The 14,179-nt window shown below is 44.0% G+C and overlaps 1 protein-coding gene across 1 annotated transcript; it reads left to right on the forward strand.

Annotated features, from left to right (window-relative positions):
- The first annotated feature begins 9,553 nt into the window (after positions 1-9,553).
- LOC123057703 (putative glutamine amidotransferase GAT1_2.1) lies at positions 9,554-11,280 on the forward strand. Its single transcript, XM_044480619.1, has 2 exons — positions 9,554-9,760; positions 9,867-11,280. The coding sequence occupies exons 1-2, from the start codon at positions 9,673-9,675 to the stop codon at positions 11,093-11,095; spliced, it is 1,317 nt and encodes a 438-aa protein (XP_044336554.1). The 5' UTR covers positions 9,554-9,672; the 3' UTR covers positions 11,096-11,280.
- The last annotated feature ends 2,899 nt before the right edge of the window (positions 11,281-14,179 follow it).

A 14,179-nucleotide genomic window follows, 5' to 3' on the forward strand; every position in this document is an offset into this window, starting at 1 on the left:
ACATTTGGGAAGAGGACCAGAACCTCTATAAATAGGACTAGTCACCACAGTAGGAGGCAACTTGGAGGAGGAGGAGGAGGCAACTGATCTTGGACCATTCAGATCATCCTCAACCACACAAGCTCACCGAGCTCAAGAACATCTCTCCTCAAGAGGCTGTTCTTCCCTTGTACTAGTTCTTCCTTAGCCCGAGAGGCAATCCACCACACCACACTGGAGTAGGGTATTACACCACATCGGTGGCCCAGACCAGTATAAACCCTGTGTTCCTTGTTCTGCGAGTTCGATGTGCTGAGCTTTGAGATTGTGGTGAGAGCGTGAGCTAGGGGGAGGAGAGATCTTCGTGCACACCCCAGTGTTCGAACCTTGAGGGTTTTACCGGAACCCGAAATCCGACAGCATCCTTCGCTTGGGCCAACTCGAATTCTGTCATGGAGTCGGTCATGGCGAAGCCCGCAGCCGGAGGCGCCGGATCCGCCTCGCACGCGTCGTTGTCCTCCTTCCCCGCTTCCGCGTCCTCCTCCTCCTCCTCCAGTCGTGAGCTTCTGCCAGGACACAACTTGCGGACTAAAAGATGGCAGCGCTGAGGGGACGGAGATGGTAGAAACAGGATGAGGCTAGGGTTGGGGTTGTCGTCCAGCTTAAATAGCCGTACTTGGGACCTCAGGCGATGCGTCCGAGCAGCACCATGAATGTATCTTCACCGACCTCATGAAAATCGGAGGAGACACCCGCCGGGCGCGGCCGGGCGTGCTCGGACCTCCCCATATCTGCCCCAGACATAGGCTGGATATGGGTGTTGCCGGTCAGCTCAGGCTAATGGGGCCGCTACGAGGAGCCTGTCTAGGTCTTGTTTTTTGGCCAGTCAGCGACCAGGCCGTCCGCCTGGACGTATAGGGTGGTTGTGATTCCTTAGTTACTTTCTCATCATGTCATTTCTCATCACAAGGGCTTTTGTGGCCAGAGCTAAGGTAATTTGGTGATGTTCGCATGCGGCTGGGGAATGATGCTGACACCTCAACTTCCAAATTCATCTGCACCACAATCAACATATCAGACATGGCTAGAATTTTCTCGGTCAGTGTGTTTTGGTCTTATGTGCTTGTTATTTTCTTTTATTTAGAGAAGAAAATAAACAATTTATATCTAGCCTTTCGTTTTACCAACCACCCTTGCTGATTTGTGTTATATAAGAACATAATCAGTATTTAAAACATGAAGTTCTGTGAATTTTGGTAGTCATTCATTTTATTTATCCTTTGTTGCACTTGTGTAGTAATGAATATGGAAATAATTCATTCAATCTATATAAAAATTTCTTCCTCGAGACCAAAATCCTGGCTCTGGGTACCATTTGACATGTTCCCGGATCAGTTCGTCAACGGATTATTATAGGCTCGTGATTGTTGTTTCGCTTCATGAAGGTATTCCTGCAGATGCACCAGCGACACCAGTTTGCAGGTAATGCTTTGTTAGGAAGGATAGTTGACACACAAAATAAATAATAGCAATGTTGTAATATACGCATTAATGCAACGCTTTTGATGGAAAAGGAATGTAGAACATAAATGTTATATTGCGCCTCAAGTTATGTGTAGTTATCAACCGATCAATATATTGTGTGTGGTGTTAGAAATAACCTAGACAAATATAATTTTGTTGGGGGGAGGGTGTGAAAAATAAAATGTGAATTCCTTGGACGACAAATGACTAATTTTTCTTGTTAAGCCTCTCAAAATAATTATCTCCAACTTTTTTACTGCTGAGGATGGGGGAGTTTTCCAAGAAGTATATCGATGCATATGCTAGTAGAAACTAGATTGTGCCCCGTGCATTGCGCCGACAATTTGGTGCCATATACTCTGATGGTATTAGATTATTTGGAACAACAATCATTGTGTGAATAATGTAGTAAGTAGGACAAAAGTACATACGATTTATTATATTTAATTACTGTTGTCGGCCTATTTTATGCATCTTTGCATCTTGAGGTGGGCCTTTTTCATGCATGTTAGCTTGATAAGGTTACATATGTGCATGTTGAGAGAATAATTGGATGAATAATACATATAATTTATTATATTCAATTACTGAGGTAGGGTTTTTCATGCATGTTTGCATATTGATCGGTGATTCCTTTCTATACATGCTTGCATGATAAGGTGGCATGCATGCATGTGGAGAGAAATATGTTAATGTGGGCTAGCTATTTAGATATAAAAGATGCATGTTTAGATTTTGAGATGGGTCTTTTTTCATGCATGTTTGCATAATGAAATGACATGTGTGGATACTATAGAAATTAGGGATAAGTATATTTTTTTCATCCCTCAACTTTTTGAAAAGTTTAGGAATCGTCCCTTAACTCCAAAACCACCAAATATTAGTCCCTCAACTTTCAAAACAGGATAAGTCTAGTCCATCGAGTGGTTTCCGTCCGACATGAATAGTGCGCCAGTGAACAGTAAATTTGAAAAAAAATTAGCAACAAAAAATAAAAAATTCTGAACTTTTGTGGAAAGAAGATAGTCGGGTGTGCAAGGTGTGTGGGGAAAGTTTCGTGCTTCTTGGACATTCCTGGACCACGTGACAAAGTAAAAAAACAGTAAATTAGTACGTTGACGAATAGTAAATCCGAAAAAATAGAAAGAAATATAAAAAAGTATGAATTTTTTGTCATACAACATGCTTTGGTGCGCAAGGTGCGTGCGAATTTTCGTGTTGTTTGGACATTGTAGGAGCTCCTAGTAAAAAGACAAATTTGGCTCGGAAAAAAACTTTGAAAAAGTGTACTATTTAGTTTTCCTTAGCTAGAACTGCTTGAATGTCATTTCATCGTGAAAACTATCAAGCACCTTGCGTACCCAAGCCTCTTTTGCCAAATATTTCTTATTTTTTGATTTTTTTTTCAAATTACGGCTCACCGACGTATAGACTTACTGTTTTTTCGTTGTCACAGGTCCTGGAATGTTGAAACAACATGATATTTTGCATGTGTCTTGCGCACACGAGTATCTTTGATCCACAAAATTTCAGATTTTTTTTGAGTTATCTCCATTTTTGTCGAATTTATTATTCACTGGCAGACTGTTCACGTCAGACGGAAACCGCTCGAGGGACTAAAATTATCTGGTTATGAAAGTTGAGGTACTAAGTTTTGATGGTTTTGAAGTTAAGAGTCAATTTCTAAACTTTCGGGACGAAAAATATATTTATCCTTTTTTAACCAAGGCAGACACTACCTCTTTGAGTTTCTTTTTATACTCGGCTGTGTTCTCTATGCTCTGTGTCCTTCCTCTGTATCATAAAAAAGAATCTTCAGATATGATAAACAGTGATCTACGTGACGTGCTTGCATATCCCCTAACTATTCCTCCAACTTCTTGGACTGCTTTTGAATACACTGATGTTGTTACTTGAAGGCTTGTGACTGAAGAAAAGTTCCAAACATGCGCAGGAACTACTATTGTCCAGGAACTTCCTTCTTTTTTTCTTTTGCGTCGCTAAAGTCCACCGATCCCGCATGGATGAAAGTGGACGGAAACGCAGTGCAGTGAGCCTGCGGTGCCATGTTTCACGGTGAGCAGGCAGGAAGCATTCGTTGGATTCGGTTCAGCTGTCGGCTCCAGTTATGGTGCATCCTCCAAGAGCAAGGAAGCGTTATAGCGGTGGACTCCGCTGCACTGCACGTACACCCGTTGCTGTGCACGCCACGTACCACCGCACTACTGCTGCTCGGCGACGGCCATGACAGAGGTCGTATCTGACCTCCATTACGTCCGGGCTCTCGGCCGGTTGCGCATCCAGGGGAGGTCAGCCTCAGGACGCTTCGGCCTCACTCATACCTTCTTGGCTTCTTCTACGTCCACTTCCAAAGTTCCCGGTGGATTGGTGGGCATGAAGTTTCGTGAACAATGGAGTACTAAAATTTGGATTTTTGTAAAAGAATGGCTTTGCAAAGACTTTGTTCCTTATTCATAATTAATACAATTTATTTTATTTTCTAAAGATAAATCTACTTTGGACTATAGCACATTTTTCAGGGTTTATGACACGGAAGCCGGGTTAATTGCTCACTTTGGCAAATTTAGCAATCGTTAGAGCATCTACAGCAGGGCACCCCAAGCCCCTAATATCGCATCAATCCATTGAACATAGTAAATTATACATTGGGATGAACCTGGAGCAATTGTAAAGAGGTTTACTTGGTTTCAATCACATGAAATTTGTGTGTGTTGGGGAGGGCTAGCTCCGCCCCTAATGGCACTTGATGTTAGTATGACAAAGGCGGAGGTTAGGAGTGGCGCTAGAGTAAACCTCATCTTAGCTCTGGAGTGGTGTTGAAAAAATGTATCCTTAATAGACTTGACAATGGGTTCGACTTATGAATTGTGACGAAGTCAAGGATATGAAGAGTCTTCTTCTAGTTGGCGTGCTATTTGTGCACATTACTGTAATCCATAAGTATCAACTGAAGATTAGATATATTTCGTACAAATTTAGGTCCACTTACACATAGTAATTTAGGAGTAGATTTATGCCCATAATTAACAAAGCAAATAAGTGATGTATGTATGGATAAATATCTGTTCATATTTTTAAGAAAACCACCGGATATAATAATTTGTAGAAGATAGTATTTCAATATCTTGGAGTTGGAATTATCTTTGAAGTGCATGGTCCTACTTAAACTGAACCTAACCGATGATTTCCAGCTAGACTACCATGAAACATGCATTGCACTACGACTCTGCACTCAGTTGTTAGTAAGTTGGTACGTCTACTCTCATTCCGACAATGCATCGTGTTCCATTTTCTTGCACATGTAGTCATATAACATATATTTTTCGCTAATGCACCTTCTATTCTTGCTTATTTATTTTTCCAAAAGCAAACAAGCACAATCAACAACATGTCTAATTTTTGTACCTATGTACATGGAGCACAAATATATGGCTAGCAAATTATTAAGCGAGACAATTTTCTTGCAAGTAGGTAGAGAAAATCACATGTATGTTTTATAATATGCACAAATCGTATTTGTAGCAAGCACATACCTATAAACATGTACAAAAATTGTGAAGCATACCATTGTTCTCTCATAGAGCACTGGTTTTGTGGAAACACTGGAAAATTATGGATCTATCCCCCAAATAAGGGGTCAATATTCTCATGCACTCTATTACGTTGAAAGGCACATGTGACTACCTGCCATACCAGATTGGTTAGTCAGCAACTAGATAACAACTAATCCATGATCTCTCTCTCTCTCTCTCTCTCTCTCTCTCTCTCTCTCTCTCTCTCTCTCACACACACACACACACACACACACACACACACACACAATCCATTGTTCCGTTCTAACTAAATTATTCTTGATTCCGATGCTAACTCTAGACATGCAACTATTTGAGATATTTGATTTTGGGAGGCACTCTGCATGTATCTATCTCACCATAGCCACTGATTTGAGATGAAGATATAGATTATGACTGTGCCTGTTCATTTATGTCTAGCTACTTCCATTTCACTTGCCCTTCCTGATTTCACGGTTCCACTGAGCTTACCAAATCTTGGAAATTAAACCATTGTCTGCTATCTCGCCATGTAATCTTCTTCTAAACCTTATAGTATGTAGTTATTCTGCCAAAATCATCCTGACTGTTACCTTCATAGTGCAAGGGATAATATACAATCTTGGAATTATGTTGTCAAGAATTTTCAATTGAACCAAGTTTCTTCCAAGAAAACAGTTTTGCTATCGTCAGCCTACAATTAGTGTGTTATTGGAATGCATGGTTGAAATTTATCGAGCTTTGCCAAAAAATTGATCCTCTAGCTCCTCTTTTCCATTGCACAATATATGTCTCTGTAGATAATTTCTTGTTAGCATTCTTTGCCATTTACTTATAGTGTTTTTTTATCTTCCACAACCATTTTCAAAGTAGGCCCTGGTTCATTGTTTGCAAAATGCAACTTTTTTGTGACTTTCAGTCTGTGGGAAAAAAATTATGGGAAATGTTGCCTATTTATTCAAACTCCATAGCCCCCTTTGAAGTTAAGTCTGAGCTAACACTCTCAGGAGCCACGTGGAACCAAGTTTTACATAAAGACTTACAACAACCTTCCCTGGCTAGAATGCGCACCCATCAACACTAAACTCCTGAAATGAAGAAAACCCTTAAACTCTTCAACAATTTGCCCATTAGCTGAAGAGTACATTTCCTCACTCATGATCTTACAAACCGACACTTCTGAATCCGTCCCGAGAATCACTCTCTGAGTGTTAAGTCCTTGCAGCAAGAAGATGGCTCTTCGGCAGGCCATCAACTCCTCCATCTCTGGATCAGTAGCGACCGGGGAAAAAAGGCAAACTTACTGTGAACTAGTTTACAAGACGATACTTTTTTTTATTAGTTTCTTGCCAAAACATTTTGGCCCTTGTATAATCCATTCTATTCACAACTCCTTTTGGGTCTTGTTCGTGAAAAAATAACCAAATTAATACTACCTTCCTTCCGATTGACATACAATTTTTTTTTTCATCCTATGAGTTTTTTATTCAACTTTCTCTTTATTCTGAGTTGCTAACTCTGTCAACATCAAGGGGAGTTCCCAAACAAGAGAAAAGAAAGGTGCCCAGGTTGCAAGTAAATATTTCACTCTAGTGCTCTTTCTTAAACAACTCTCACAAGCATGCAATAAATTGCACCTTTAGTTTCATATGCTTGCACATATAGTCATATGAACGGAAATTCCAAGGGGCACGCTGGTGCGGGGCCCTGCCTAGCCGCTCGATTGCCTCACGATTCGCAAAGTAGTTGCACCCCGCATGAGGGCGTAGTATGTTTTAAGTTTTAATCATTGAAACATATGGTTTTGCATCAGAAAATTCTGATTTTGCGCTTGCTTGTACCAAGTTTCAGAGATAAAACCTTAAGCAACTTTATTTGTTGGTCGTAGGAACAAAATAAGTGTTTTTATCGGTCGCTCATACTAAGTTTCAACAGTTGAAACTTTACATATTTTTATAAAAATTATCAAAACAGATTCAAAATGGATCTTATTTGAAAGCGTTGCTCATGAGAAATACGAATACGAAAACAAAACTTAATTTGCACTTTTCGTTCAAAAAATCAAAAGCCAAAAAAAAGCACACGCGAGAGAGTCCGTACGTGTCATAGGACCTGCGTGCCTCATACGCTCCCCAATCGTATAAACATATATTTTCCCCGAACGCACCTCAGTGCTCGTGTACTTTCATAATCATCTCTCCAGGGGCGGATAGACGTGTCGTATTCTCGTGAGCCTATGTCCTTGGAGAAGAAAAGGTACGGTAGGAACTAATTAAGCGAATCGATTTTCTCACCAATTAATAGCTACAGCTGATCACGTGCGATCGAAATAATACAATTATTTCACACCCACCAAATAGTACTCCTAAAACTAACCAGCACTAAAAAATGGTATACATGCATACATATGTTTAAAAACGTGTAGGAAAAATTTGAAGCCAACACGGATACCTCAAAACACGTGCCACTGCACCTAGTAGTACTCCACTATGATCGGAAACCTGTCCTTTCTCGCAACGTAGAGCCATACTAGCTAGCTTTGACCTGCATGCCAGTTAGACGGTCGAACTGGCTAAACATCTGACGCATTCCACGTTTAAGACGAGGATGAGCACGCACGCTGGAACGTAACATCAGCTGCGTGTCATCGGCCTACCCAGGATAACGACCAAACACGTACGCATCTGCTCTCACTACTCAAAATTTTTATCAAATTAAACGCACTTAAATTACAGGGCTAATTTGTCAAAATCAAGTGGCGGAGCAAGAATCACATGCCTCTAAGATTTCTTTAGTCATGCTAGAATTTTCAAGCAAAAATGCTAGGTTTGAACAAGTTCATGTCTAATTGCCAAAACAAAAGTGAAAAAGATATAAATGATCACCAAAACACAGCATGGTGATTTGGCAGTTAGGGGTGCAAGCGGGCATCCCGCATAGTCCCGCGTAACTAGGAAATTAGTTCAAACTAAGCTAAATCCCAGCTGGAAACTTATAACTTAAGATGATTTATTTTGACTGTGGAGAGGGGCGGATCGACCGCCGCTCTGCACCCCTATTTGGCACAAATTAAGGTTTGCTTATCATGTGTTTACCAAGCGTATATCTGTTAATAACGGGGCTGGTAATAAGGTTCGAACAAGCCTAAGTTGCCAGTACGTAGTATATTCGTTAGCAATAAAACTTGTTATATTAGTCGGAGAACAGCCATGCATGACTATTTTGCTCTATCAGAAAATTTAAGTAAATATCTCAAATATTCCAAATGAAGGATGTTTTCAATTTGCTATAACTTCGATAGCATGAAACAAGTAAAAACACATGCACCTTGTACATTTTATGATGCACATGTGCCGAATTTCATTAATCTCTTCTACTTATAAATACTTAAAAATAATATCCGTTTCAGCGACAGGTAATACGGATCGGAGGGAGTAACATTTTTTTCATCCATAGTATCCTTCGTTAAACTTTAGGTACTTATCCTCTTTTTCTCTGTTTTGATTTTTTCGCTCCTATCTATGGTTTTTTCAAAAGTTATTTTTCCTCCGAAAACCACCTTATTTGGCCCACCTTCTATTGATTTATCATTTTTCCCTTTGATAAAGCCAATAAGTGCTTACCAAATAAAATCTTAAAATTTATTTTGGCAGGTAAATCACATGCAAAAATTTATTCGGTAAACACTTATGTACAGAATCATATTAATACGGACAGTTAAATCACGACCTAGCATATTAGAATATTTATAGCCTGTTGAAACGCATCGGAGATAATGCATTTACCTAGCACAATTTTGGAGACATAGCCATTGTTTAAGCACCCAGTGGCGACGGAGGCTGACTAGAGGTTGGTGCAAGCTGTAGTAGCAGTTTTTTTTTTCTGCCAGGAAAACTTTCAATCTTTTCATCATCTGTCATGACAGTACAAAAAATAGCAGAACCACAAAAATTACATACAGATACGCAGAACACCTAGCGACTATAAGACCTGCAGCGACCCGAACGCAAACTCAAACTTCATCTAATCCAAACAGAGCCCAAAGTTGACATGGCTTTCTGGCAGATAAATAAGTAGTACTGATTTTTATGTCATTGTGGGATGAAGACTGAAGAGATTGGAGCAATCCGTAGCATATGCTGTGCTGGAATGCTGGATATGCGTCAATCACCAATGCTGACAAGCTAGAGCAATATTTTTAAATGCTTATTTTTGGGTGCATGTAGCAATATCGCGCTTGGCCCCTTTGACCTCCGGTGTCTGCACGCGGCGCCTAGACGGGGTTGCCCACACACGTCGTAGGTAACGAGGTTGCCGCAAGTTAATTACTAGTAGTACTCCTACTACCAAATGGTAGTAATGCCCTCCAGTTTTGGAATTAAATGATTTTCGTGATAAGATCGATCCATCAGCGCTACCTCCATCCTGATCATCCTGATCGCCTTCTATAAATACCTCAATCCAGATGCATCTTCCCCACACAAATCCAGGAAAACCAACAAGAACACACCGACCGGCCATTGATCTCGAACCTCCACACAAGTCCTTCGGTTAAGGTTGAGAATTTCGAGGCAAGAGGTAGGTAGCTACCCTAGCCATGTCTCCCTCCCCTGATATAAACCTCCCCCGCGTGCTCATCGTCTCCCGCCGCACCGTCCGCAAGAACAAGTTCGTCGACTTCGTCGGTGAGTTTCTTGTTCATCACTTCGTCCATGTTGGGAAAGTGTTGGATTCGTTGGAACTTGGAAGAATGCTCCAATTGCTGACATTTGCATGCATGGATGGATGCAGGGGAGTACCACCTGGACCTAGTGGTGGGCCACGGCGCGGTCCCGGTCATCGTGCCGCGGGTGGCCGGCGTGCACGCCATGCTCGACTCCTTCGAGCCCATCCACGGCGTGCTCCTCTGCGAGGGCGAGGACATCGACCCCTCCCTCTACGACGCCCGCCGCGACGGCGACGGTGAAGGCGACGCGCTCTCGCCGGAGCAGCTTGAGGCCGTGAGGCGCCTCCACCCGAGCGACGCCGCCGTGGACCACGAGAAGGACTCCATCGAGCTCCTCCTCGCACGCCGCTGCCTCGAGCGCAACGTCCCGTTCCTCGGCATCTGCCGCGGCTCGCAGGTGCTCAACGTCGCCTGCGGTGGCTCTCTCTACCAGGACGTGGAGCAAGAGCTCCACCCCCAGGACGACGCAGCCGTGTGCCACATGGACTACGCCAACTACGACGGCCACCGGCACCCGGTGCGCGTGCTCCCCGGCACGCCGCTGCACGACTGGTTCGCGGACTCGCTGCTCGACGGCGACCAGCTGATGGTGAACAGCTACCACCACCAGGGCGTGCGGCGCCTGGCGGAGCGGTTCGTGCCCATGGCGCTTGCGCCGGACGGGCTGATCGAAGGATTCTACGACCCCGAAGCGTATCACCCCGGCGAGGGCAAGTTCATCATGGGCCTCCAGTTCCACCCGGAGCGCATGCGCAAGGAGGGCTCCGACGAGTTCGACTTCCCCGGCTGCGCCAAGGCCTACCAGGAGTTCGTCCGCGCGGTGGTGGCATACCAGGGGAAGCTGGCCGCCGCGCAAGTGCACCTCCGGAGCGCGGTCACCACGCCGCACAAACTGAACCAGGAAATGGAGAAGCAGCGCAAGGTGATCGTCCGGAGCGTCTCGCTCGCCAAGAACACGTACGTGTTCGGCAACAACACCGGTGCGCGGCAGCCGGCGGAGCACCGCGACGGGGACCTTGACGCCGGCGCGGAGTTCATTGAGTCGAACACGGCGCTGAGCGTGCAGCAGGAGAAGCGGCTGAAGCAGATGGGCGCGACGGTGCGGAACGCGTCCGGGTACATGAGCAGGCTCAAGGTGAGCGAGGAGCGGGAGGCGGCGGCGCGGGCGCTCATGGCCAAGATGTTTGTCGCCCAGCTCGCCAGCCTCGCCGCCTTCTACCGCGCCATGGGCAACGTCTGCTCCGAGGTGCTCGACGCCAAGCTCCAGCCGCCGTCTCCAACCCTGCACGAGTGACCCGTGCGTCCTCTGTCTATGTGAACCTGGCCGGAAATGCTTGCTTGGTTCATCAGAAATCCAAATATTGCATGGCATCCTGAATTAATTAAACCGTGATGTTGATGCATGTAACTCGACAAGTGTTAGTTGACTTTGTTTCTGTGTCCGTACATGGCATCTAGCGCTGACTTTGATGAGATGAAATGAAAGACGAAGAGAGTAAGTAGTGTAGATCGTTCGTAATTGAGGTGTCATTCTTATCCCGTGGTCATCCCCTCGTACGTACTCCTATCTAACTTGTGTACCACAGTTTCTTCATCGAATTAGCTTCATGAAGCGGAAAAATATGAAGCTACTTTTCGACTGTGCAGGAGGGGCGATGTTGTTGGTGCACCTTCGGCTCGGCTTGCTCTAGTGTTTGTAGTTGTTATTAGGTGGTTTACAAATGTAGATACAATATTTTTCTTCTGATGTTCTCTATGCTACCTTGACAATTGATAAATAGATCGAATGTTTTCTTTAAAAGAAAAATAGCAAATGTGTTGACTTCATCAGTTGGACGGCTAGCATTTTTTAGCAAGTTCCGTTCTCAAACCACTACTACTGGCTAGTAGTAACATTCTGTTGGACAAAACAAAAACTTATCGCCGCATCTGCATGACGCCAGAAACAATAATCCTACGCCTACGAAAGGACTATGTAGGGCTACGTAAACCTTCCTTCGCTAATTCTTTGCCTCCCCCCCCTCCCCCCCCCCCCGGACGAGACTTGCCTGCTCTCCCGGCGTGCGCCCATCCGTGCTCCCGCATACGTGGCATGGTTTGATTGAAATCAAATAAAGCCCGGCCCCACCCCTTTAAAATCAGGGGAGGGAGGGAGATGATTATTTTTTAAGCTCAGGGGAAGATAATTAGATTAGAAAGAAAAAAAAGAAAAAGACAGCCGTAGGATGGAGTGTGTGCACGGATGGAAGCATGGGGAAGGAGCACGTAACAATTACGTAAGGCCCTTCGTAGGTGTAGCATTGCCCCGCCAGAAAAGGAGCAGTAGCAAAGTTTTTGGTCACATGGGAAGCGCCAAAGGCACACCTGATGGCCACGGACGGTCTAGGAGTTTCATTCAGGGTAGTTGCCAACTAACTTCGGAGGAGAACTGGTAGTGGCACCCTGACGTGCCGTGGAAAATGCACGAACGAACGACATAGTGGCATGCATGCATGGCCAACAGGTTGCCATTCTGCCGCAACACTCGGCCAGCAGGCGGAGGCAAGATACATATCGCCACTTCGCCATTGAGTGTTCAACAGTAACGCTAGATCTGAGCGATAACTGCGGTGCAGCCCAGGGTAGCGTAGGCAGCACTTGCACGGCGCTCTTGGTTTTATTTTAGGATGGGAATGGGCCGGACCGCAGCCCTAGTCCTTGCTGGCCTCTCTATATTCTCTGGAAGGACATGGAGCATTGGATCTGTACATCCACAAAATTTATGTTGCCTCTAACTGACAGTGGATGCAATCAAAGGAGACACATTATCATGTTTGGTTAGGCCACCCTGATGATTTTTTGTTCGTTCCTGTAAACGTTGTAACTGTTCAATAAAACTTTGTGCGTTTGTCTTAAAAAAGCACAAGAATAAGTAGCATTTACAAAAAAAACTTTATTTCTAGCATATCATTCAGCTGTTGGGATCTTTAGTAAGTTAAGATATTTAGAATTTACTTGTTCAAAGAATGTCCCTGGTTTATAATTTTACCATGAATCGTTCTCATCATAAGGTAGCATATTTGTAACTTTGAAACAAAAAAGTCTTGGTCAATAGTTTGAAGTTTTCATGTAAGCACAAGGGTAACAACCTTGCAAAGGCATGCACATTATAACAGCGGACTATAACCTTTGGCAACTGACTTTGGGTTAACCTGCTGGTGACCGGCTCCTCTGGCCCAGTTTTTAGTGAAGTCTACCCAAAAGACCCATCGGCCTTAAAATTATGGGCCTGACCAGTGTCCCAATGGGTCACGTTGGCACATTCCCATCGTGAGTTTCTTGTTAGCAGCACAGGGCCTCTCTTGCCTCTTAAAATCTCAGGATCAGTCGTTCCAGCTCAGCGGCATTAAGGTGACACCATCGGCCCCAACGGTGAACCATCTTTTATTCATGGATGACAACCTGTTGTCTTCAGGGTAAGTGTTAATAGAGTGGAAGAGGTATCAAACCTATTGGAGGCATATTGCATGGCCTCAGGGCAAAAAATTAACAGAGATAAGTCCTCAATATTCTTCGGTAGGGGCTGTCCTAAGATAGTTCGCAATGCTGCCAAAGGCTACCTACATGTTCCTAATGATCTCTCAGTGGTAGGTGCTTGAGTGTGCCAACAAATGTTGGGCACACAAAGGAAGGAATGTTCAAATACCTAAGTGACAGAGTATGGGATGAGGCGAAGGGTTGGATGACCTAATGCCTCTCAACAAGTAGAAAAGATGTCTTCATCAAATTCATGCCTCATGCAATCCCGGTATATTCGATGTCTTGCTTTAAGATCCCAAGGGGCTTATGCGATTATATAGATTCTATAATACGGAAATTTTGGTGGGGCTGCAAGCAAGGAGAGCGCAAACCAGCTTGGGTCTCTTAGAATGTGATGACAAGTCCACAAAATTTTGAAGAACTCAGTTTTAAAGACCTCGCTTGGAGAGTGATGCAAGAGCAAGACAATTCTTTCCAAATAGTAATATTCTCGATGCGGAACTAGGGGCTAGGCCTTCTAAAATTTGGAGGGCAATCCTTGAGGTGTGAGACTTGCTTAAGCAAGGGATAATTTGTCGGATTGGCAATGGCCAAACCACGAACATTTGGACGGACATCTGATCCCAAAGGAAACCACGCCGAGACAGATGACGTCCCGTGTTGCATATCCACCAAGAATGATGTCTGAACTGCTGTCGCCAGCTACGGCGACATGGGATGAAACACTGGTGTGTTCTATGTTCTTGCCGATAGATGTGAACGCGATCTTGAAGATACCCACATGCACTAATAACAATGAAGATTTTTGGGCTTGGTATCCGGGCAAGAAGGGCAAAGTTTTCAGTTTGTTCTGCGTACA

The sequence above is a fragment of the Triticum aestivum genome, chromosome 3A (genome assembly GCF_018294505.1).
Source record: "Triticum aestivum cultivar Chinese Spring chromosome 3A, IWGSC CS RefSeq v2.1, whole genome shotgun sequence".
Taxonomy (NCBI): domain Eukaryota; kingdom Viridiplantae; phylum Streptophyta; class Magnoliopsida; order Poales; family Poaceae; genus Triticum; species Triticum aestivum.

Excerpts from the sequence above, each read along its gene's own strand:
- LOC123057703 (XM_044480619.1), top strand. The coding sequence starts at position 9,673 with ATGTCTCCCTCCCCTGATATAAACCTCCCCCGCGTGCTCATCGTCTCC. Across the intron at positions 9,761-9,866 it reads CAAGTTCGTCGACTTCGTCG|GGGAGTACCACCTGGACCTA; the intron begins GTGAGTTTCTTG and ends GGATGGATGCAG.